At 32.5% G+C, this 26,194-nt stretch overlaps 2 protein-coding genes and 1 pseudogene across 3 annotated transcripts; 1 reads left to right on the top strand and 2 right to left on the bottom strand.

Annotated features, from left to right (window-relative positions):
• Positions 1-1,569: 1,569 nt before the first annotated feature.
• LOC128176366 (proteasome subunit alpha type-4-like) lies at positions 1,570-4,950 on the bottom strand. Its single transcript, XM_052842632.1, has 9 exons — positions 4,852-4,950; positions 4,580-4,622; positions 4,289-4,451; positions 4,108-4,185; positions 3,929-4,017; positions 3,681-3,811; positions 3,372-3,495; positions 2,182-2,341; positions 1,570-1,722 (listed from the first exon to the last, which is right to left on the bottom strand). Exons 1-8 carry the CDS (start codon positions 4,852-4,854, stop codon positions 2,202-2,204), a joined length of 771 nt encoding a protein of 256 aa, XP_052698592.1. The 5' UTR covers positions 4,855-4,950; the 3' UTR covers positions 1,570-1,722; positions 2,182-2,201.
• A 99-nt stretch (positions 4,951-5,049) lies between these two features.
• On the top strand, positions 5,050-7,199 carry LOC128176365 (uncharacterized; annotated as a pseudogene).
• Positions 7,200-7,352: 153 nt separating this feature from the next.
• LOC128176364 (ras GTPase-activating protein 1-like) lies at positions 7,353-24,493 on the bottom strand. Of its 2 annotated transcripts, none has more exons than XM_052842631.1 (23): positions 24,289-24,493; positions 17,880-18,029; positions 17,447-17,582; positions 17,117-17,305; positions 16,821-16,905; positions 16,326-16,473; positions 15,607-15,682; positions 15,039-15,195; positions 14,532-14,611; positions 14,185-14,258; positions 13,954-14,038; positions 13,436-13,686; positions 12,956-13,044; positions 12,498-12,670; positions 11,938-12,097; positions 11,371-11,513; positions 10,604-10,719; positions 10,342-10,428; positions 10,081-10,148; positions 9,880-9,968; positions 9,689-9,766; positions 9,417-9,542; positions 7,353-9,263 (listed from the first exon to the last, which is right to left on the bottom strand). In XM_052842631.1, exons 1-23 carry the CDS (start codon positions 24,453-24,455, stop codon positions 9,195-9,197), a joined length of 2,796 nt encoding a protein of 931 aa, XP_052698591.1. In that variant the 5' UTR covers positions 24,456-24,493; the 3' UTR covers positions 7,353-9,194. The 2 variants fall into 2 exon arrangements, with proteins under 2 accessions (XP_052698591.1, XP_052698590.1); XM_052842630.1 differs by having other exon boundaries at positions 9,417-9,545.
• Between the last annotated feature and the right edge of the window lie 1,701 nt (positions 24,494-26,194).

Here is a 26,194-nt window from a genome sequence, read left to right on the forward strand (position 1 = left end):
CAATACAACGAATATGTAAAAAATGACAATATTCGAGTTTTGTTTACAAAACAAAGAATTATAAACTCTGTATCTTGCTTATAACTTGATATTTGAGTTTCAAATTTTGACATAGCATTATAAACTTATAGATTTATCATTATTAACATTGAGAATGGAAAAATAAAATTTGAAAATTTTAAGTCAAATCGTGTCCAAGTCCCTTTAAAATAACCCCACACACATTCAGGATTGATCCTCTCTGACCCCAAAGAGTCATGATTTGAACAAAACTGAACCAACGATATATCAGGAAGTTTATGTTTAAGTTTTGATTTCACAAGCTATTCTGTTTTAAAGAAGACTTTTAAAGAGCCCGTCATATTTTCTTAAATATCTCTACTTTTGAATATCTCCCACTCGGAGCAATGAAGACGAAAGAATTTAAAGTTAGAATATTAATTTTTGACTTGTATGCATTGTTTTCATTATAAATTTCACGATGGAAGTCAATATTGTGCTTTCATTCTATAAGCATGACAAATATTGGTTTCCAAATTAATCTGCACATCGTTTTTTGCCTAAATCTTGGATCATTCACTGTGTTATTAATTGCAAAATTGGGTATGAATGGGTCCTTACTCCATCCTAAAAGTACTTTTATTTAAAGAAGAATTTTATATTGATTTTTATTATTGATTTATTAAAATGGAGTCGAGACCCATAATGTGTCAAATCTGTGATTTTACCAGACGTTTTACTTGATTAATTATTGTCAAAGAGTTAAATTTACCCATCCGTTCTCTAATGTGTCAACGTAGCTCACTGTGATAGGCGGAGGCTCGTAGTCCATCCTTCTCCATGGAGAGGGTGTTCGAATCGTAAAGACGGCGTTTTATTTTGAATTCATTTGCCTTTAAGTAAAACCTGTTTTGCTTTTTTATTGGTTATGAGAAAAATATCTGATACCATTTATATAATGACAACAATTACGTACTGTTATGTTCTGTACATACAATGTCGGATAAAAATAGCGCTAGCACAGATATAAAATCATGTTGTAATGCTTAGAAAGCATCAAATAAAACAAAGAAGATAATACATGTATTATTGTATTTTATTTATTTGTCAAAGAATGCAGTTCTATATTATACATGTACATGTTCTGATGCACAGTTTCAAACGTAGAGATTTTTTATATGTTCGAATGCCATTTCAAAATCATGGGTACGGGGGGGGGGGGGTTGTCAGGTCTTGTACGCTCGTCCTTTTGTAGAAATCAGCCAAGCGGTGTTATAGAAGAAGAATGTGTAAAGTTAGACCACCGATAACGACAATGACATGCTTCAAAAATTAAGTTTGATCATTTATTCTTATTGCACCGATAAACACATAAGATAAAAACTGCTACGACGTATGCATTGGGCTATTAAAAATGTATTTTTTTAATGGTATCAATGAAAAAAAAAATACGATTTGATATTGCTTGAACATGCATGCAATGAAATAAAACGAGAGTCACATTATAAAGTTTTTGACTGAATATTTACATTTATCCACTCGAATTAAAAAAAAATATATCAAATGAAAACAAATTTGAAGAGTTTTTATTCAATCATGAATGACAAAGATCATAGATATATGCATCACAAAATGTAGAACAGCACTAATGTTTATGACAGTTTTTAATGATGAAACTCTGAAAGAAATCTTAGCATTCCAGCCTTTTGTCTTAACACAAACCTGAAAATAAAAGAGAGTGCACAATGGAAACTTATTCATAGATAAATGACCATATTTAATGATTTTACATTTTAAACATTTCTAAGAAAATTACTCAAACCTTTCAATTTATGTTTGATAAATATACATATGTGTAAGTACATTTTCTCCATATGCATAAATGCGTTTTCTAGTTACAAATTTCGTTATTTTTGTTGGCAGTATAAATTACCGGTAACTAAATCAATAAATCCATGATGAATTTTTAACCCAAGTATTAATAAATACAAAGATGATATGATGAAAATAAATGCCAACGAAATTTTATTTGGTTTAAAAACAACAAAACTTTGACCCAACAAAAATATGTGCTTCAACAGTTTATGAGTATTGAATATACATATACAGTGCAAAATACTTTGAATTACAAATTCTTCTATAATTATCTTACATGTTTATACCATTAATGAATATACTTACAAGTTATTACAACATAAAGTTTAGGATTTTTCCTTCTTTTTCTCAGCCTCAGCTTTGGCTTCTATTTCCTCGTGTTTCTTAATAACTTCCTCCACAGCAGGAGCTCCCAGAATCGTCATTTTTGTCTGCCCGTTCTCTCTGGTCAATGTGGCTATTTCAACTGAAACACAAATAACATTTGATTCATAATATTCAAACTCATTGTTCTAATAATTTACACAGTAATATGCCATTGCAAGCAGAGGAATACTTTAAAAGCAGGTACAAAATATGCTATGTTAACTCAGTATCTCTATAAGTACCATCTTCATGTTGTTATTTAAACAATAAAATGCATTCTTTGGTGATTCATGTGGGATATGAAGGTGGAGACATCGCAGAAAAAATACATAGCCCGTGTTGACAGTTATGTAATTTTTTTCTGAAAAAGCCTTTCATTGTCCTCTATTTACAACTTTCTACTAACAAATCAATAAATTGATTGTAAAAAGTTAGTAAAATTTACTAAAGTACTGTTAATGTACATTAGTACGATAGCTGTAAGAAACAGCCAAATCGTCTCCTATGGGAATTTGAGTCTGACATCATTCTGATTATCTCGTGCAGTCCCTGATTTTTCTTAGGTCGCTGTAGGTTTCGATAAACGGGGCATGAATATTTCAGTTCTGGCAGTTTCTACAGCTGTTCTATAGAGCTATGAATTAACTTAAAGTTTCCATAAGAAATAGAGGGAATCATACTCAGTAGATGTAAATATTCAACTATGAAAGTATTTTTTAATTAATTACGCAATCTCTTGATGACAAATATATGCAATAAAATTATTGGATTAACAAAACAGTATACAACATACATTATCATATTTATTTCATTCAACCTATTCTTGACATTTTCATATATTACATGTTCTTTGGATTGATATTAATATAATCATGTTTTCGTTGCTTTACCATACAACATGGACATGAATTGTTTTTAAAAGTATATGCACCTTAAGTACAAGTAGTACATGAGTCTGTACTCTTATCAGCTATATTTTAAAGTTTATACTTGTACATGCAATTCAAAATGTGTACAATTGTTGCCAAAATAAGTACATGTACATGCATTTAAGAATGCAACAACTTTATATAAGTTAAACACTCTTAAACATACATTTATTGCTAAATCAAATAGATTATTTATTATACCTTTATCAGCTGTTATTTTAGTCATGTCCAGGGTCTTACTCAAGGTTTTGATGGCTAACAGCAAAGCATCATTTAGATTCATTTCCCCTTCTTTATACTCTTGTTTCAGCATTGAAACTGCATTCTGTCAAAATATACAAGTTAATGGTCATTACACATATTGATCATTGCTTTGCTTTTTTTTTTACTTTCTGAGTGTATATTAAGAATCTGGCAAATCTGCAAAATTTTCTTGAACCTCAAGAACTGTTCATTCACAATATTTGACAAATATTTTTTTTTAATATTTCAACCAAGAAATTAACTTACAGCACTGTTATTTCCAATACAAGTGGCTTTCCATCCTCCATAATTTCCACTGGGGTCACTCTGATAAAGCTGAAATCCATAGTGTTTATCCCAGCCCATGTATAAAAGAGATACACCAAAAGGTCGCTTTCCTAATTGGCAAAATTGAAAAATTACCTCAAGATGTATGTAATTTATATATATATATATATATATATATAAGCTAATTATTTTAAAATTACTGCAAAAGTCGAAAGAACAATCACTACCTCCAAATTGAGTGTAAGCTTGCTTCAGATCACACAATGAGCTAACAAGTTGCTCACAGGGAATAGGTTCTTGATATTGTAAATGGAACCTAAAATATGCAGAAATAAGTAAATGGACATGCAAGAACTACAAAATGTAGGCTATGTAACAGTTGGTAATGGACATGAAAAATAATTACCTCTGAGCAATTAGACGGAGTTCGTTTGTTAAAACATTTGCATCTGATGTAATTCCAGCAACGCTACAAGCCATGTCACTGAAGAAAGAAAAAACAGAAACAAAAAAACTCAATTAATATCACAAAACATTTCTCCTGATTAAAAAAACAATGGTTATTAAATATTAACAAAACCAGTTACTTGTAAAGTTTGTAAATTTTTTCTGAATATGAAACTTCGTCCAAGAGTTTATTTGTGTTGCGTCTCTCTGCAGCCAGCAAAACCCCATCATTAGCTAGGATACCCAAACAGGTTCCTGCATGACCGATAGCCTCCATGGCATATTCCACCTGATATAATCTCCCTGTAAATTACAGATTATTTATAGAGAAAAAGGCATATTGGTTCTGTTAATCCGCATTTGAGTTTATGAATGTAATTCATAAACTTCTGGGATATAGATAAAGATCATAAATTAAACGCTTTAGTTACCTTCTGGAGAAAATATTGTTGTTCTTGAGTCATATCGCCGTGACTGAAAGTAAATGAATAATTTATTTGACCAATCAAGATCACTGGGGGGGGGGGGGGGGGGGGGGCTAAACAAAATCAGAGGGTCGACATGGTCGAAAGCTTGACCATTTGAAAGAAAAATAAAGAGTTGGTTTTTAAGTTTCTCGTTACTTTTACAAATAATCATTTAAATAAACTTCTTATAGGTTCCGAGAAACATAATAACTATCACAATGATTTTGCATTCTTACCATGTTGAAAGCCGACTGAAGAGTTACAGATTGGAGGTAAATTTCGTCTACACTATAAAGCTAATAGACGTAAAAACTAAAAAAGGGTAATTCGAATTCAAAACGAAAGTTACATGATATTCAAGTAGTTTTCATGCCTAAAATGCCACACAGCTGTTCAAATATCAATTCTAAATCAGTGCTTTTTCATACAAACATATGAATATTCTCATAACGTACTTTATTAATCTCGTTAATTTTAAACAAAATATGACAAGTATAGCACCTGTTCAACGATCCCGATGTTATAAAAGCTGGATAGAGAGAAGAGAGTGGAGAATCACTCCAGGTGACAGGATCAGAAGGTAGGTTTAACGAAGATAAAAATGAATTATGAAATTATAGACTTTTATTTTGAATTGAAATTAAATGTGCAAATTTGAATACTTTTAAAAGTTATTTTAACTTCCCAGCATCTTAGTCTAAAGTTAAAAAAAAAAATTGCAGTTGCAGGATCTTTCAATTTCTTAACTTTAAAAGAACAAAGAAAATACCTTATGTATCCTGATATACAAATGCAAGTTTTTTTGGAAATAATGACACCAACTGTGAAACTTGACATGCAATTAAAAAAATAGAATAATTGAAAAATCTATTTTTCCATTATTTTTTTCTGGAAGGGGGGGGGGAGGGAGGTGGTGGTGATGATGTTCACACTGTCCGAGTTTTTTAAGTGAATCGTAAGTTATATATATACATGTATATATTATTTCACCTACCTAACAATTTAGTGGACGTGTGCATGATTTGCATGTCAATTGTATTATATATAGGCCTGATCAGCTACTTTAGTTTCTGTGCTAGCATATTGGTACACCTAAGGCTCTGAATGAGATTTTTTTTACCACCTGCTGGCTAGAGAATGATACATTGTGTACTTATGTATATGGGTATTATATAAATGCATTAAAGTTTTTTTTTTAAGACAAATGCACATAAATTCCTATATAGCTGTTAAATTTCATTTAGTCTGTTTCCTTTAAAAAAATATTGAAATGCATAAATGCATGCATTTTATTTCTGGTCTTAAAATTTAATACTTTTTTCCAAAGGGATGGGACAATTGAAGAAATTCATCCTGACAGTTACCAAACCAGACACATTAAAAACACTTTGTCATGCAAGCATTAGCTTAATATTTCTCCATTTTCTGATCAAGTTTGAGCAAATACGACAAAATGGAGCATTCCACTATATTGACATCCCAATTGAGACTGATTTTGTTCCTTTGGGAATTCAAGAACCCCAGTTATTTCCCTCAGTTGGGGAAAGCAGAATTCCCCACATCATTCACCAAACATGGAAGAGCAAGGAAATTCCAAGCAAATTTTCAAAATGGATTCAAACATGGGTCAAGAATCACCCTGGCTGGACTTATTATCTGTGGACAGACGAAAGTGCTAGACAGCTTATTAAAGACAGACATCCATACCTATTGAAAGTTTTTGATGGATATTCGGAAGGAATACGGAGAGCTGATGCTTTGCGTTACGTTGTCCTGTACGAGTTTGGTGGGGTTTATGCCGATATGGATCTAGAGAGCTTGAAATCACTCACACCTTTCACAAAGAAGTACGCTTGCTTCTTACCACAGGAACCATATGAGCATCCTATCTTGGACGGAAACTTTGAACATCTAGTGATAAATGCATTAATGGGCTGTAGACCAAAACATCCATTTATGAAGAGATTAATCGACAGACTGCCTGCCTTCCAACACATGTGGAGTGTCCTTGATAGCACAGGGCCCCATTTTGTCACCTCAGTGTATGGAGATTTCAAGGGAGATTACTCTTACCCAGAAATGCATGAAAATGGGATATATTTGGCTCCATCAGAGTACTTTTTCCCAACTATTGATCCAGCCAAGTTTTTCCATTTCCATTACCAGTGCAGGAGGTGGATACAACTTAGTTCTATTCAAAAGAGAGCTTGTAAAACATTAAAAGTTCAAGGAGTAAAAAGAAAACCACTCTCATTTTCTTACACTGATCACCATTGGGAGCATACTTATATTGATCTCAGAATTTCTCTCAGAGGACCTATTAGTATTCATAAACTTGTGCCACGTGTTAACATATATTCCTATACATGTACTAGTGTGTAAAACCCTTAACTGAAACCAAAACAAAGAAATCTGTTTGAAAAAGACTCATTTCATTTTGTGAACTTGCGGTAGCTAGGCTACAGATGGAAATCATGTTTCTTCAAACAAAATGAAGCGTTTTTATGGTCATTAATCAATGTACTGGTAATCATTATTTTGATATTATTGATAGGTTCAGTCAGATCTAGTTATTTTTGGGATTTTATGGTAATTCTCATGTTGACCAATTTATCTAGCTTGATTAAAATTTGTTGTATTTCTCGTAATACATTTACCGGTATATGGCAGTATCTTCTTCCTTACCGGTAATTTTGATTGTTCATTGTAACCAATATTGTAAATAAAACAAAATGTATAAAACAATCTTTAAAATTTTTTATTTCATTATATGGTGTCACCGTAAAAATGCAAACCAAAGAATGTTTTCTTCTTCCAACTGTCAAATGGTAATGAAAAGAGCAAAGATAACAATGAGGAATTTACACAAGCAAGAAACTGAACAAAAACGTAGTCAGAAAAGACGAAAAATATTGCACTTGACCCCAAAAAGAGGTTAGATAAAGTTTCATCCAAATTTCATTAAGAATAACAAACATTTTGGATTCTGACATTAAAAAAAAATTAATAAAGTATTGGTGGTGTAAGCATTTATGAAATTTAATTTGGAACATAGACTGCTCATCTGAATTTTGTGTCTTAGAAATGTTAAGAACCTTAAGATGCTACAGTCCTTTAAAACACAAAATTTGAAGAAGGTCCATATCATGCCAGGCAGATACCATACAAATTTGCACACAAGCAATGCCTTAGTCTAAATTTGTATCATCACATTCTGTGGCCTCATTATTTTTTATTCATTGAGCATGAATTTCGTTGTTGAGCTGATCCAAAAAAATCTAATGTTTATCGATGTCAGAAACAGTACAAAATTGTGTATTTGCAGAGTGATAATCCATAACTATGTAACCTATATATGAATTTTAAAAAAAATAATTCGTTCAAAATTGATGCTCTCTAATATTAATGAAACCACAGTATTTGATTTGGTATAACCTAAGTAAGGTGAAAGGTTCTCCAATAGAGAGTAATTACCATTATCATTATTCTATTTCAGCTTATCCTTACAATTCTTATTAGTTAAAATGAAACTGAATTTTGGATTATGATTACCTTAGTAGTTTCTCATTTTTGTTTGCTGACACCAGTCAGAAATAAAACAAATTTTGCTTTTGATCCAGTAAAGCCGTGAACAAATGAAGTAAAAACTGTGTTTAAAAAGGTTAACTTGTGGGAAAAACTCCTTTTAAATAAGTCATAAACAATAATAATCAAGCTTCAATTGTAGCAGAAATAACCAACTGCTTCAGAAATATTCAAAAGCAATGTAAACATTCTGGATAGAAAAGTGTTTAAAGTATCATTAGGTTATACAAAATTCTATTTTATTCCAATGATTGTCATACTGGCCATACCAAAACATTTACCCATCAAATCCATGAATAACTCTTATGAGTTAACTCATAAACACTAAAACTGTATTTTCTGTCAAATACCGGTATACGGTATGCACGATACCAAAAAAAAAAAAACTATATGAAAAGGCTTTAGACTAGATAAAAAAAATTCTTTCAGAAAGAAAATCCATATTCTTTGGTAAAATAAAAGCATTAATCTTTCCACTCATCTTTCACTCTCATAATTTCTAAATTAAAATAAATTATCTTCACAATTACATCAACTAAACTAACTCAATAATCAACTAATAACTTGAACAATCAACCATTCAGTATACTGTTAATGCCATTTTCACAGTGAGAATTCCATGACAAATATTAACACAAACCAGCTCATACATGTACGGTAATAATGACTTTAACTAACAAGCAACAAGCAATTAACAATCTTTTATAATATATATAAAAAAAAAAATGATGTACCAACATGAAACACATTTGTAAAGTCTATTGCAAAAATCTCTGCTGAAGACAGTTATGTATAAAGACTTGGCCAGTCTTTGTGGGGGTGGAGAAGAGGGAAGTTGCCACAAAGTTGGGACTGAAAAAATGATCAATCTTGATTGCCAGCACTCCTGAGGTGGGTGATTTATACGGACAAGGTCACTCGGTGTGTCTTTGGGTTTTTTGCAGACACCTGCTACTCCTAGGGATCAGCAGCCTGCTCCCTCTTTCTACATGCATCACGTCATATACCGCTTCTTGTGGTCTGTTAAAATGTCTGTGACAGCTACCAACTTCTTTAACGAGGGCTGTAGAGAAAGATCGAAATAATTTTTAATACATCATCTAAATATCAAAATATCATTTTCAAATTTAATACAAAATTATCAAAATTAATGAGTTATTTTTGAAACTTTACATCTGAGTTGATGCAAGTTATTTTTTTTTTCATACTATCATACCTTGGTCTCCGCTTGTTTCCTGAGTTCTGATTGGTGGGTAGCACATATCGTGTGCATCGTAGCGAGGTCCCTGGCCACACTGTCGACTGGCAAGGAGTTCTCCGAGGATGTTTCATTGTCGTCAACCTGCTTCAATTAAAAGAATGTCAGTGTGTTATCATTAAATCTTAACTGTTTACATCTATGGATATGATCAATAGACATGATCAGACAAAACAGAATAAGCCATGTGTACTAACTTCTTGTTACTGACAGCAATATGTGTAACTTACAGACAGTTCGTCCAGAAACTTGATCATACGAGGCTTGTTTTTCTTGATAAATGGGTTTATCACTTCCATAAACGCCTCCTACAGAGAGATCAAGTATATGTATTGGCATATCAACTACCTCATTCTGAGAGATTGTCATCTTTCTTGCAAATGCAATTCATTAAATGAAGTAGGATATCATTTGATCTTACTTTGATTCCAAATTCCACTAAATTTGCCAAGTTCTGTAATGCTTTTGCAATAAGTTTTAAGGTTCGACAGGCCACATCTGATGGTGTTTCTGGAAGACATGGAAAAAAAACCATACAAATGTACTTGTCTGTATCCGAAGAAGAATATCTTGCAAAGAAATGAAATACAAACAACAAACAGGATACTAAAGGAAACTATACCTGTGATTAAATTGAAAGATTTCGGGTTTAGGATTGCCGGACACAACAGCCTCAGAAAGATGAAGCCACTAAAGCCAAAAAAAATTTAAAAAAAATAGACCATTAGGAAACTATTGTGCAAAACTATACAATGTCATGTGAATGTAAAAATTAAAAATAAAAATGTTAATTGTAATTGAACTTTGTTTCTCCTCTAGCAAACATTGCTGCATTTTTAAGAAAGAATCTGAATGAAAGGGCTGTAAGACTGGGCTTGCACACCTAACGACTCTTGTTCTGACACTCTCATCTGAAGGCCATTTGGCTGACACACTTCTCTGTAGACAGCTGCATATATATCGCAGGACTCTACAAAACCGAGAAAAACACAACAACCAATCAATAACAATGTGATAATGACATGCATCTGTAGACGTAAGGCAAGTTTAGGTGACAATAATTAGTCAATAAGAATCCACTGCTGGGCTCAATTGACACTCAATTAAATAACAAACAGTTCACACTTCCTGATCCCTGAACTTACTTTGGGCAGCTTTCCGTGGATTTAAAAATGGATTCCGTCATCTCCTCCAGGAAATGGAGAAAGTGATCTCTGTTTGTTACAATATCACAGCCACTTTCCAACATAGTGGGATTCAGCTACAAATATTTAGCATTACACTTTAAGAAGATTGACTTGAAAATCACACAGACAATACTAAAGGTTAATATATACCGGTATACTAGGCATAAGGCAATGATACTTTAATGTGCAATACCTACACATTCTTATTTTGTGAGTTGTGTTCTTTAGCCAAGTTTGTAGTAGGAAAATAGCAATAAGCACAAAAATACAATAAAAATATATGGCTGGAATGGGAAGTGAACCAGGAACCCCAAAAACCCCAAAAACTCTAGTCAGCTCTACCACTGAGCCACTCAGCCCGATATCCATGGTCCATATAGCCCTAATTACTACAAAATTTTACATGTATCTTTCCAAATTGACATTGTAAATATTAAATGCAATAGGCCAAAGGTATCTGTAGAGCTGTCAATTGTTGAGCATCTTAACTTGGTAACTTGGATGATACTTACAGATGAATTGTACATTTATACATTCGTCATTATTTTACAATAATTATTATTTGTTGGTTTCATTATGTACCATACTAGCTCTTTAACGCTTGATCAATAGGTAATTGAAGTCATAGGTACAGGTAAAACTATGTGAGAAAGACATTTACCAGGTATACTGGAGAATTAGGGTATTTACCAACACATAGACAGAGTTATGCAATGTCTACTTACCTCACAAGACTGCTTGCTCTCTGTAATGTGGATGATCGGGTCCTTCAGGGCTGACGCCACAAACTGAGTGGCGGTCATTTTCATGTATTGATCCATCAGGGTGGTAGCAAGAGAAGTGGCTCGGAACAGGGTAGATACAATGTCTGTGGAAAACAAGAACGTTTAATTCTTCATGCCTTTTACTTAACAATGCATATTCATTCCAGATTTTACTATAATATTTGAATTTCACCAGATTACACTGACACATGGTTATAGCTACTTGTAAGGCCCTTAGATAAGCAACTTTGTTTCATTATATTAAAGGTAATTTGTTATATCCAATATTTATTATACAATTTCTATTATACAATTTCAATATTAATGGAATGAAAGTGTCTTCACTGTAAGCTTGAATTTGTTACTGTTGTTGGCCAAATAAGCAAGCTTGCCATAACCATGTGCATGACACCTTGATGGGGTGACTGTACATAAACTTTAGCTTGACATTTTTTAACTGCCATTAACTCCAAGAGTTTATTATAAATGTTATAGGTTACATTCTGAAAAAAATTAAGAGTGTTTTACCTTCACGGGCAATCTCAAGATCATTCATGGTTTTAAGTATGACTTTCTCTTGCTGTTCATGGCGGAATATTTGAAGAAGGGCTTTGGCCAGGGGAATTCTATCATTACCACAGATGCTGAACAGCTCCAGAAGATTACTTAGATCTCCATTTAATATCAACTACAACCAAACAAAACAGGCTCAGCTGATTAAATCAAAACCTTGTGTTTTTTTTGCACATTGGGGAGCTAAATCTTCTGAGAAGATGATTGTACCATCTGACCAATGCACAAAACTTTACATTTAGTTATTTCAAAAAGCAAGAAAACATGAAAGAAGAGTTTTCATACCTTCAAAATTATACCAACATCATATTATTGTTCAAAATAAGATAAAAATTGTTGGTTAAAATGAGATGAAATCAAATTGGAAATTATAAAAATGACTTCATTGAGAAAAAATAATAGCAAGTTTCCAAAAGTGACAGAAAAAAATCATTACTGATCACTTTTGATGAAATACAAAATCTTACTCCATTTCAAATAAGTCAAGCTCTGTTTTATTATTCTTCATGTCTTACCTCTTTAAGTGTTGAATATTTGTCTTCAGGCATAATAATTTCGTGTAAATATCGAGCCCGTATCCGTAGCGAACCCATTTCACCACGGGAGGTGGGACTGACAGGGACTAGAGAAAACCATTTGGCGAATAAATCCAGACTTTTTATTTCTTCTAATGGTATTAATATTTGGGCTGAAAATACAAAATAAAATCCTAACATGAAACTTCAACTCCACATGCTGTAAAAATTTACTTGTATTAAACAGTAAACACTCCATTGTATGCTCTGCTTTTAAAGTCTCAACCTCCCTCTTGTTCACCCCACAAGAAATTAATATGTATGGTAAAAACCCTTTAATGTTTGGACAGGAATTACATTAAATTGATTTGAAGCTAAAGTGGATATGCATCAGTAAAACTAGAGCAGTGTATGTGTATCAACAGGTGAATATTTCTTGTTGAGATGAAATAACTTACCAATTGGTTTTCCTATTTCTTTGTCAATAAACCTTTTACTGTAATTATGAACACTAATGCTGATGGATTCTATATCGGAAGGAATATCACTAAAAAAAATTCCAAAAATACAAATTTAGTGCTTTAACATAGTGTATGTTTTTATTATAAATGGAAAGTACATCGATTACACGACCTACATACTAGCTTTTACCATAAACAAAACAAACAAGTATATGTACATAATTTTTCTTATAATACATGTATCACTTCAGGATTGAGTCTTTCAATAATCATTATCTACAAAATCTTATCACAAAAGAGCATACATATAATTTTAAGTGTCTAAAAGCAAGCTGTTGACTTTAAACAACGTTACTCTAAATAATTCTTATCACAAAAGAGCTCCAGTATATTTTTACTTGCTTAAAGTACCCATAAGCTGTTGACAGTAAAAGTCACCGACAGTCCAGTATCACTCTATCGTTGTTCAGTACTCACTCTAGGATAAACTTTTCCTCCCACACTGGGTTGTGGCCCTCCTCGACCTGGGTGCGGCACACCTTGATCGGGTTCTGGCCAGGGTTCTTCAGGTTGAGGATACAGTAGGGGTGGGGCAGGAGCTTAGTGGACAGCTTCTGGGCATCCACCACCTCCACGGTCAGGGACCGCAACTCCTTCAGGGCAGACAATCGTTGTTGGGAAACAGGGGCGGTGTTTACACAGTATGGGCGGAGCCTTTGTATCCAATTCTAAAAATTTAAGGTAGACATATGCACATGATATCATTCTTCGAGTCCAAAGAATTTACTAAGTAGGTTCATTTCAGGAGGACTATACTAATCTGTGTTACAGTAACCAAGACTCATTTACAGGTAAATATATTTTATTAATAGAAAATGTTTTTAACAAGCCATTTCATTTTTTATACTTTTATCGAGAACTCCTCATTATGTCACATGTTTAAAGGAAATTAGAAACATTACATTTGTCAATACATACAATTTACATCAACCTACTTGAGCTAAATCTATGTTTTCAGCACACAGGTAGTAAATCTGGGAATGATTAAATGAGTTTGTAATTAACTGGAAGCAATTAGGTCTGAAATAAAGAAGAAAAAAGACAGAGGTCAATGCATTGGCATTTCATTCTTATAAATGACTTACTTTAAACTCATTGTTCAGTGTCACTTAACAAATCATAACTCCAAAGTATAATACATGTACTATAATAATCATCAATTTTACCTTCCAAAGAAGCTGTCATGGACAGGGTAGAGGGAACTGTAGCTAAGATCAATTAAACCTTTCGGACGAGATCTCTACAATGAAGAGTAAAAATTGCATGGTAAATTCATATCACTAAGTTTTCTGCCATGTTCCAAAAATACAAGTGACAGTCATAATATTCTGTTAAATACATTTAATGTTAGACTAACAATTTTTTTTTAGGAATTAGGGAATTTGACACCATATTTTATATAAAAAGCATTCCAGTGATTTGCTTTTTTCAACAAGTTGAATTAGCTGTTTATCATTTAAAGGCCTGTAATATTATAGAAAATACAGCAGGTACAAATAGGTGAAAAAATTACCTTATCATTTTCTAAATAACATAGCTGCTTATCATCTCCAAGCAAAACAAAAAACATGTTTTTGAATTTTTTGTTCTGACCTGTAATGAAGAGATAAAACAATGAATAATTCTGAATAAATATCTAATAATCAATTTCCATATACCGGTACAGTGTAGGATAAATACATGTACTACCAAATTCGTTTAACTTATAAAGCAATCTAAAGAGGACTGAAAATTCCTGTTCATGCACATTCATCTAAAAAAAAAAACCCTGCAGTTGAATCTGCCATCATACTAAGAATTTAAATATTGAGGATTGTTATTGTGGTTTTTTTAATTGGGGGTGGGTGGTGTGGTGGTACAATGTCGTAGAAATATATTCATCACAAAACAATTCATATACCTGTACTTATGGATTTTTAAATTTGGAAAGAAAGCAATATGTGATTCAGAAAAGGATAACATGGTGTCATTTAACATGACTTTACCATGGTCATTTCTGAGATGCTCTCTGCGGACTTACTGTTTTTCTTAATGTAGAGGTACCCCTTCATCTCCAGCTTGTTGCCTTGGCGCCCTGTCATGGGACCGCGGGAACTCTGTCTGATTGAGTCATACAGGTCGTCGGCTGACCCCTTATGAGACAGCCTCTCCAGCTTCTCTGACACATACTTCATCTCCTGAAACATCACTCACAGATATCAGTCACAGAAATCAGAAAGAAATATCAGTCAGATATCTGTCAAATATATCAGTAAAATTATAAAGATCATTCACATGTATCAGTTAAAATATCAGTCACAGATATCAGTTTAAAAAAAAAAATCAGTCAGATATCAATAACAAATATCAGTCAGATATCAGTAAAAAAATATAATTTTGCACCTTTACAGAGATCCTACGTAAATTAAAGCCATCTTCAGAAAACATCAGATAAAAAAAATTGACATTATTGCAGCTATTTTTCTCACAATTCTTATTACTCTGAAGAAACTTTTTGTTGGAGGGGGTCTTTTTTTCTTTGATACAACACTTTTTTTCTTTTGCAGATCTATGACAAATTGTTGTAAATGAATTTAAAATGACCCTACCCTTGTGACTGGGGCCCCAAGGGTGTGTCCTTCCACAATTTCTTCCTTTTTATATCTCTCTATGATTCCATCCAAACTAAAAACAAAATATTCATATAATACGTAGGATTTTTCTTTCATTCAATACTTTTTCATACCAATAATACAATCATATTTTGATCACTAAAACTCAAATAACAAAAAGCATTCTAAAACTGATCTCCTGTTTTGCAAATGCTTTGGAAATCTTTTGCTCTGCTTTGAATTGAGAAAATTTGTGTAAGTAAATTGTGTTTAATTTTATGTTTTAATGCCATTCAAAAATTAAATTTTATGGATTCTCTATCTTTATTTTTTTATTATTTGCTGCAATAACTGTAAACATCTGATTTAGCAGCTCCAAAAAAAAGTTCATAGTTAAGCTCAGGCCTCACCAATATAATTTCTTGTTCGTCGGACATCCAATGAAAAAGATGGGAGCGGACAAGCAATGAATTAATAATATTATTTTTTCTGTAGGCAAAATTTTTAGGCGGTACATAAATAAATTTGTGCGACAGTTAAATTTTTTCTACTTGTTTCTGATTTATAAATCAAAACTATCGAAACTACGAAAAATAGAGTGGAAATATAACAGAAAATGGTGCAGAATTTCCAGGATGTGGGAAAATTAATATTATTTGAAATTAAACAAGAAATTATATTGGTGTGGCCTCAGCAACACCGAAGAACTAACTAACCTGTCAAAGTACCGGCCTCCCATTAAAAACAACTGTTTTCCTTGCTTTTCTATCCTGAATCTTTGAACAACTTTGTCACATAACACAAATAAAGAATAGTTCCCAGGTGAATTCTCACTTGGTCTAACAAGAAAACTCCCCTGTCCAGCTATTTGAAGAAAAGAAATTATCAACATTAATATGTTTCATCTTTTACTAAAAGGTTTGGATTAACTGTCAGGCCATCCTTAATTAAAAAATGTTTGTTTGGAATTGCCACGAGATTTCTAGACCCGGGAGGGAGGGATGAATTTTTTTTTTATTTTTCAAACTTGAAGTTTAACTAATTAAAAATTGGTAAAAAATAAAAATCTCCATATATTAATAAAAAAGTTCCTTATTTTTTGCAAGTAAATTTTAATGGGGGTGAAGTATTTCAATGAGGCGATAGGCAATTCCAAACAAACATTAATTTTATTTTGGCCTAAGAAAATATTAAGAGTTTGTACTTAATACCTTCTCTAAGCTTTTCCACAGCTTCTTCCTTTGTGATGCTAGCATGGAAGTAGGGCAGACCTTGAACAGGTTCTACACTGTCACTCTGAAATCGAAACATCACTATATGACAATCCCATAAATGAAGTTGTGAATGAAACTCTGCCTCTATATGCATAAGTAACAGCATATTGCATGAAAAAAAAATATAATTATTGAAATAAATTAACACGTTTTTTTTCACAAGCAAGTACACATTTGGAAAAATATATCTCAAATCATCAAAAGATTATGTTACAGAGACAGAAATAACTCACCAGATTATCCACTAAAGCTTCATGGATTTGGCCGTCCTCATTGGTTCGGAGAGATTTGACCCACAGCCAGCCATCCCCCATCTCGTTCAGCACAATGAACACATCCCCTTTCTCAAAGCTCAACTCGTCTGTCTCTGGCATTTTGGAGAAGGAAAGCACAGCCACCACTTTTCTCCTATCATCAACAGGCTAAAAAATGCACACAGAATCAACTTTTGTAAATATTACTGTAAGCATACACTGACATATAGTTGTGAACTTTGCAATTACATTCTTAATCAATTATTTCACAGAGGAAATTTTTTTCTTTGTTAAAACAACAGCACTTACCTCTGGTGGTGAGACTGGAAACTTGAGTTGTTCCCCTTTGAGGAGATATGAACAGGAAGTGTAGTACCCTACTAGCAGAGCCATGCTGTCGAATCGGCGGCCACCAATGTAGTAATCACCACATATTGCTGATATTCTGTACCCCAAAAAAAATAATAATAATAAAGACACATAATTAACCCCCCACCTCCAAAAAAGTTATTATCTATATTTCAATTATCATTTGTTAATGTGTGGTTTAAAGTCTTTGGAAAAGAAATGGAGATGGACAATTCATAGTAGTCTTCAATACATTTACACTAGAAAGCAAATACAGCAACTTTATAGTACTTTATCAAGAAAAATAAAGATGGTTAATCTTTAACTCCTTACATAGAGGGAGAGGCTAACTAGGACCAAATAGGTGCATCCTCCAGAACTAGTAAATACGTACTTGAAGTGAGTGAGGCCATTCTTGCCCAGGTAAGAGAGGACGTAGGAGCCCTTGTTGCGCTCACTCTCCCTGACCAGGTAACTTCCCGTTTCTCCGGCAGTCCGCAGTCTGTCCTCAGCCACCTGACGACCCAATCGTCCATGGTACCATCTACAATAAAAAGAAAACTTGTAAAAACTCTAGTAACACAAAATTTCAATTAAAGTCAGAGCAACTTAAGTAAATAGAAATGAACATCTTTTTTCTTTGGAAAAAAAAGCCTTCATCTTTTTTTTTTCTGTATCCTAAATACCTGGTAGATGTAATGTCACCACAACTTATTTCTTTCATAGGATATTAATCAGAATTTACAAGTTACATGTAAATTCATATACCCAGTAGCTATGAGTTTTTCTTTTAATATCTACAACATCATCACTGTGACAAAATGTTTATAATCCAGACCATAAATTTTATTCTCTATCCGTGATCATCAGGTTGCTTATGCATTTGCGTCAAAACCGCAAAAATTCCAATTACTATAAGGTTCTTAGAAATTGATTCAGTTCTTGCAGACTCATAACAAATTTTGAAATGCATGCACTAAAAATAAAGGAACGAGTTTTGATGTATTGATTCTAATGGCCAGAAATCAAATCAATTTTAATTTTATGCATCTAGGTCAATTTAAGTTTTATAAATGAAGGAAAGTCAGTGGGCGGAATGTTCCTATGGGATAACAGGGATGTTGCGCTGTGTCTATAAACATTGGAAACTACGTAGGCGTCAGCTAGCATTACTGAATGATTCCTTGTGTTCGGTAAAATCTATACCGCACACATTTAATACATGAGTACAGAGTGCACAATCTGTGGGCGCCGGATACTTTGCAGCGAGAGACGGTGACAAACTCACTGCTTACCACACCTTCCCAAAACTGTAATACATCTCCATGCACCAAGTTCCCCCTTGATGAAAATGTGACCCAATTCCTGTCAACCCAACCATACAGAAAACAAAATTCAATCAACGTCCTGTCTTTCCCACTTTTAAAAATTAGTTTTCAAATTTCAATTCTTAGTTTTCCCAATCGGTAGACCAATTTTTAGTGATTAAGTTTGGGATTTCCATCCCGAATGATGTCAATTAGGAGTGATACCTCTCTGGTGCTAGGTACAATATACTGCTCTAATCACTTATTAAAATCCAGACCAGGGTGTGTTGTCAATAATTGCAAGGCTCGGTCAAATTAATCAATACTCGCTAAAGCATACCGGTATTGCACTAATCATGGCAATCCTCTTTCACATTAGGAACAGTTTACAGCATAAGTAAAACTGAAAACAATTATAAAGAGAAAGCTTCAGAAATTTAGAATAGATATCATTTCCATACATATGAAATATCTATATGTTTAAATTATTTTCAAGCTATGAGGATATATCTAACTATAGTTTTTACCCCCCCCCCCTTTCAAACTATTAACAGTTTAATAATTATGAACTGCTCCTCAAGTGGAGATCACTAAATAATGCATCATCTTTTACAGTGTGTGGGAGTCGGATGGGATATAAATAGCAAACACTCTATCTGTTATCTTTTGAAAATCCTGTTGCCTATAAATGATTGATATTGTCAACCACTTGTGATCATCACATGATTATTCTGGACCGATACATTACAAAAGATGACACGCAAAAAGTAGGGCAGACAGACTGCAAGGACCCCTTACATTCAGCTTTTTATTTCTAATTCACCACAAAATGTAACTTAATGAGACTTAATTAACATTTTCTAGCCAAACTCATCCAATCAAGACGGATATCTGACATCTTTACTAGGTGTTATAAGAATCTACAAAATTATTCCGATATCTACTTGGCAATAATATGTCTATGATTACCGGTAACCTCTGATGATATGTCAGTGATATCTGAAGGAATCTATCAAGGATATCTACAGATATGTCATTGATATCTGTACAAGATAAACCTTTTTCGATTAACTACATGTAGCTTCCACTAAAGGTGTATTGAAATACATGTATAGAAATATAGCGAGATCCTGGGGATATCAGCTGTAGTCATAAAATGATATCTTACAGACAACATCTTTATATGGATTAGCATTATCTAGGTTTTAAGTTTTAATGATTACCATTATTGTTCTGCCCAAACTCATCCAATGAAGACAAATATCTAAAATCTTTGCTTGTTGTTATTATCAATGAGAATCTTCAAAATTATTCTGATATCTTATTGGCAATAATATGTCATTATTAGCTGGGAACCTTCGATGTCATATCACCGAGATTGAAAGGAATTCATCAAGGATATCTACGGTAACTGTAACTGATATCTCATTGATATCTATGGTTTTAGAAGACAAAAATATTTGATTAACTACAAGTATTTCCCTTAAAAGATATGTACACTGAGTCACTGATATAGAAGGATTCTGGGGACTTTTTTATATCTATAAAATGATATACTGTAGACATCTAATTAATTTGAATTACTCAAGTTCAATACTTCTTGACTATACTGGAGCACACATAAACATAAATGAACTTCTTATGTATAACCAAGAAGCTCATTTATGTCCATGTGAACCAGTTTTCAATTTAGAACCTAAAAGCACCTAAGCAATATGGATGTAAATATTATCAATGCAACAGTTACATTATGAAAGATGTATAAGTTTCTTGATCTTTAATCTTTATGGGACACAAAATTTTGCCTAACTTATTTTATCACAGTTAGTTATAACTGTAAAATGCAAGTAATTTTTAAGAATGATGCCATAACTGTAAGATTTCACTTCTGTTTGTACAGAAGGAGTCTTACTGTATGTTGATGTTATGTCAATGAGTTCAGATTTAAGATTCATTCTAAAGTGCAATCACAAAGTTCTAACTGAAGGTTTAAAATCTCTCTCAATCTCTCTCTCTCTCTCTCTCTCTCTCTCATAATACCCTATACATGTATTAAGTTTCAGAGTTGCATAATTCAGTATGTTTCATTTTTGTCTTTCAATTAATGCATCTAAAATTCATCAAATTTTGAATGCAATAAAAGACATGTAACGATGTTAATGTATAAACAAGGTACTAGGTATTTCACAAAGAATCATCATATTTCAGCCACTAAAAACCTGTACTCTGGATATTTCCACATAGTCTTGGATTTATAGAATTTTGTGGTTGATTGCAAGATTTAATTTTTTTTTGTGGGGGGTGCTCATTCTATGGTGTCGCTGAACAATTATTTTTTTTACAGTTAGAAGAGTATTATTTTATCAGTTTTAACATATCATCAGTTCAAAGTGAGTGGGCGAGAGGACAATCTAACTTCCATAATCTATTCAGGAAGTTACATTTTAAATATTTCCCATAAGGAAACAAATTTTATTTTTTAAACTATATGAAATAGAAAATATTCAAAAGAACCAAGCGAAATATAAGATCAAAGTTTACATACTATATAGCATTGTACATTTATATATGCACAATCATTGATAAGAGGATACAGAATTTAAACATTTTACAAGCTGTATTTTTTGCAAAGAAATAAGTATACAACTAGGAAGACACAATTTCACTCATTTTAAACTTTTGAATATGAAATTTTCAAATACATATACTTTTAAAAAATAATTAATAAAAAGTCAAATACATATACTTTTATAAAATAATTAATAAAAAGTCAAAAACTTGAAAATCATATAATTTTTTAAAAGTTACATACCTTTGGATTAGCATAAAGAAATATTTATTAATTTCACTAATCTTCATTTCTGCTTGTGCTTGTGGGGAAAATATATCTCATTGATAAAATGAAATGGAAAAGATTCTAATGTTTACATCTTTTTCTGATTTTTTTCCCACACAGTCAGAAGAGGAAGTTGCAGCACACCTTGGTAAATCAATATTACCCTGAAAAATCATATTGGCTGAATCTGATAAAACTCTTATCTATCTGTAAGATGATAGAAGGCCACATTTGCTGCAGCAGGGTGTGGGAGTTTTGAGGAATGGCTCACTGCTTCTATATCAAAGCAGGTGAAATCCTCAGATGTTGCCTGATGAATGTATCCTGGGAGGTTTATGTAATATGTAAATGCCGCTGACTGTTCACATGCTTTGAGCTCAGCATAATGGGATACATGATGAGCGTGTTCATTCAAGTCAGTAGTAAAGTCTGACTCCTAAATAATTTTGTCTCCAAGAATTGGAAGGTTTGGGTTGGTGGGGGGTTGACTTATTCGATACTTTATCATAATATATAATTATGAAGATAACTTATCATCTGATTTCCCTTTTTTTTTTTTTTTTACATCTATCTTACAAAAATCAAGTAGAGTACATGTACATATAAGCATGATTGACAGCTTTTGTTAACATTGTTTGTATACCGTCAATAAATCTGACCAATGACTTCCTCAGTAACGGTGTACTTTCCATCTATCATGTAAAATATCTTAGTCTGTCACATATTTTTTGTTTACTATATGACAAACTAATTGTTTAAGCATTGATTTGCCTTCCTTTCACAAAATCTACATAACAGGAAGGTTGACTTTTCAAAAAATATACATATATCTTTTCCTTCTTTATCTCTGTACTCATGGATTTACTAACAAATTACTTTTCATGTCAATTTCCTTATTAATCTTGTCTTTTCAAAACATAATAATGTTTGGAGTTGGGTTTTTGGTTTTTTTTGTTTAAAAAACCCTATAGATTAGCATACATCATATGATTTTTTTTATTAATAAAATGCAATAAAATTGCTGGCTATAGAACAGTACTCTAATATGCTATCTGCATCATAAAATTCAGCCTTATTAAACATGTTAAAGTAATATGGTTCATAAAATAACAGATAAATGCATGGATATATGTCACCATCATTATACCTAGACTTACACAAAGTACACATTTCCGATTTCTGAAATCAGATCAAACTGAATATAATATGCATGCATTGGCATATATTTTAGGATGTCACTAACCATCAATGTTATCATAATCATACTTTTATTGGGGGGGGGGGGGGGGGGGGGGGAAGGCGGTGGTCCAGCACAAATGATAATATGAAGATGGTTCTGATCAGTTTTATATATTTTTTACAGTAACTTGTTTTCATTAGGACTTGTTCCACTTTCCTGTCACTAAAGTTATCTAGTCTCTAGAATGCTTTACTAAAATAAATGGCAAAATCGATTAAATTATTTACAGATCTACTAACTATCCACTGCCCCCATTTAGTACTGTAAGCTTCCATTGGTATTTAACTTATTGCCTACATATTTCATATGGAGGATCTTTTCGACTTATTTCTTTATTCTTCATTTCTTAGGCAAAATTTACTTTTTATCTAACCTTTTTTTCTAAATCTATAATCAAAACAGTCAATGACCTTCAAGGTGAAAATGCACCACATGAAAACTTGCTTAAAATATTTGATAGGAACTGCCAAATTCAATTATACATGCATCATAATTCATTATCACTGAATTTATTACCATCCAAAGATCTTGTTCAATTGACAGGTCCACAAAAATTGTTTGTATTTTTGTCAACTCTCTGATCCATAAATATTCCAATATCATGAAAGCAGAATTCATCAAATTTATATATTTTTTGGCAATGAAATGAAAACATCAAGATGACAATTACCTTTCTGATAGATCGAGTCACATATGTTCAAATTTTTTTTTTATGAAGAAAATGTTGTCATATGGTGATTGTGTTAAATCATAACAATATCTCCCCAACCATCTATGCTATGTTCAGAAACATGGCGCAAACGACTCTTCCCTGGTAAAAATTATTTGATTAGAAATTGCAGCCTCTTTAAAATGCGGCGTTGCAACATTGGCATGAATAAGTAATTTCTTCACAAAGTGACATTACAATATTGAATTCTGCTTGAAACCGCTATATTCAGAATTTTGATATGCATACATGACACAATTATGCAGGCATTTACAAAACCTGCATTACAGATGTTGTTTTCAAAGTTCTATGAATATTTTTTTTTTAAAATTCAATTTGGAGGATATAATAAAAATTATAACAATAGTGTGAACTTTAAAAGTTTATAAATAAATGAGCATACCAATGCTCTTTTCTCTTTTTTTTTTTCTATCTAATTAGATAATCCCTGATACATACCAATTTTCAACAGACACGACAACAAAATACTATTTTAAATAGCACGATTTGTTTAACATTTTAAACCATGCACTGACCTTATATGGGAAATGCACATAAAACAAAGTAGTTCTTAGAACTAACACCGAATTCATTTTTTTTCGAGCAACACTTCAATATAATCCAGGCTAATAACGACAAAAATGAAATATAGCTGACCGCAGTGAAGTATTATCATAAACAACATATAGGCCTAGGCTAACTGTTACGCACTGATTTTCAGGTGGGGCAGTCTGGGTTATGAACATGGTTTCCTCAGGGTGGTCCTGGTTTTCAGATAAAGGATCGTCATCGTCTCCTGCATCTGTAGGACCCGTGTCTTCTGTCATTTGCCCGACACTCGGCGCTGCAGTCTCTACTGCACTGTTGTTGTCAGCCATTTTCTTTCCGCATGTGCGTGATGAATTAGGATGATGCAGCTGATTGGTTAAAAAAATTCCCGCCATATTTATCGTAACTTTAATGAATGACGTCCAAAGGATTTATCAATGGACATTCAGTGGGTTTATGAATGGACATTTCACAATTAAATAACCCCATTGAAAACGGATATAAACATTATTCCTATACAATCAATTGTTTACACATGTTTCAAGTGGTTTTGAGACAACGAGTCACAGAAAAAATAATTTAGAATTATATATTATGTTTACATTTTCAAAAATATAACGTTATTAAAATTAATTCATATTTAAATAATGCATAAACAATAATCTTTTTAAAATCGAATATAGAAATATATGGGATATCTTTGGGTCTCGTGCAAAGAACTAGGTACAGTTTCAGTCATATTTTGCCCTGTTTTAAAGTGATTTATAAAAATATCACCAAAATGGAAGTGAAACATTTATTTATACAAAAATACCCATAAACTAAGAATCTATAAATAGTTACCTGATTAGACTTTCACAAGGGTAATTGCGACATCACAAACAGTGCATTTTCCCGTAATTTTCATAGTTTTTTGGACAGAAAACTATGTCCGCAGCCATATATATATATAGCCCACGATGAAACTCACATTATAACTTTATCATGTTAAAACAAATAAAATATATTAATTTTGTTGTGGGCGACGGCTGCGGACACATTTTCCTCTTTAAAAAAAACTATGAAAAAATTTGCTCCATTTTTTAACCATTTTTGATTAAATCTTAGAAATGTGCCAAAATGTTGAAGTCATAATTATTTTTTGAAACAAGATAAAAGTGTATAGCTTAGCATTTCATATACACATGTTCAAGATAGTATATGTGTATTTTCATGAGATTTAAACAACTTTCAAGTTTTAGGGAAAATATTAAAAGAAACTGTACCTTCTTCTTTAGAAGTAATCATGTGATTCGATTTCAAAATTGATGAAGTCATTCATAAAATTTAAGACTATGTATGTAGGGTTGTTTATAACAGTTGCAACAATAAAACCACCATGCATCTATTCAGCGAAACAATAAGAATTCGTCTTTCATATCTTTCATATTTATCAATCATGTATTTTCATGTATTTTTTTTATGGCCAGTGCGGATCCGCGCGGGGGGGGGGGGGGGGGGAGGAGAGTCCTTAGTCCACATTTTGCCGTATTATTTAATCAATAAGTGCATTTTAAGTCTGATATTGTTTTTTTTTCCCTTGGATAGGGGTGGTCTCTAACTGTTCTTCTCGATTGATATCCTCCTTTTTTTATAAATAGTTTTTTTGTAAATAAATACGTACTTGCTTATGTACATGTAAGGCCTTTAAGTCTAATCGTTCTTCACAGAGTCTGGTCTTAGCGGTGAATCTACCAGGCTTTGTAGATAATGCATTACATGCCTTACATAAGCAAATAAAAGGTGGGCAAATATATAAACTCATATATCCACAGAAAAATTATAAATAAGGATGTATATTATATAGCTGTGGATTCGTGGACGACTGAGTGTTGTTTCGAGTGTTTATTAAATTCGAATCCGTTTTATAATTTTCATGTGTTACACTATAATACTGAATTTACTCCCTTTATTAATTTATTTTAAAGCCTTCTAATTTTAATGATAGCAGATTTTGATTCTTAATCAACTTTCTGCGATTAATTTATTAACCCGCGTTTAGAGTGTTCCGTTGGTTTAAATCGAGTTG

The sequence above is a fragment of the Crassostrea angulata genome, chromosome 3 (genome assembly GCF_025612915.1).
Source record: "Crassostrea angulata isolate pt1a10 chromosome 3, ASM2561291v2, whole genome shotgun sequence".
Lineage (NCBI taxonomy): Eukaryota > Metazoa > Mollusca > Bivalvia > Ostreida > Ostreidae > Magallana > Magallana angulata.

Excerpts from the sequence above, each read along its gene's own strand:
- LOC128176366 (XM_052842632.1), bottom strand. Across the intron at positions 4,018-4,107 it reads CTCCGTCTAATTGCTCAGAG|GTTCCATTTACAATATCAAG; the intron begins GTAATTATTTTT and ends TGCATATTTTAG. Across the intron at positions 2,342-3,371 it reads TAAAATAACAGCTGATAAAG|TTGAAATAGCCACATTGACC; the intron begins GTATAATAAATA and ends TTTGTGTTTCAG.
- LOC128176364 (XM_052842630.1), bottom strand. The coding sequence starts at position 24,455 with ATGGCTGACAACAACAGTGCAGTAGAGACTGCAGCGCCGAGTGTCGGG. Across the intron at positions 14,259-14,531 it reads GTTATTTAGAAAATGATAAG|AGATCTCGTCCGAAAGGTTT; the intron begins GTAATTTTTTCA and ends TCTTCATTGTAG. Across the intron at positions 10,429-10,603 it reads TCCACGGAAAGCTGCCCAAA|AGTCCTGCGATATATATGCA; the intron begins GTAAGTTCAGGG and ends TCGGTTTTGTAG.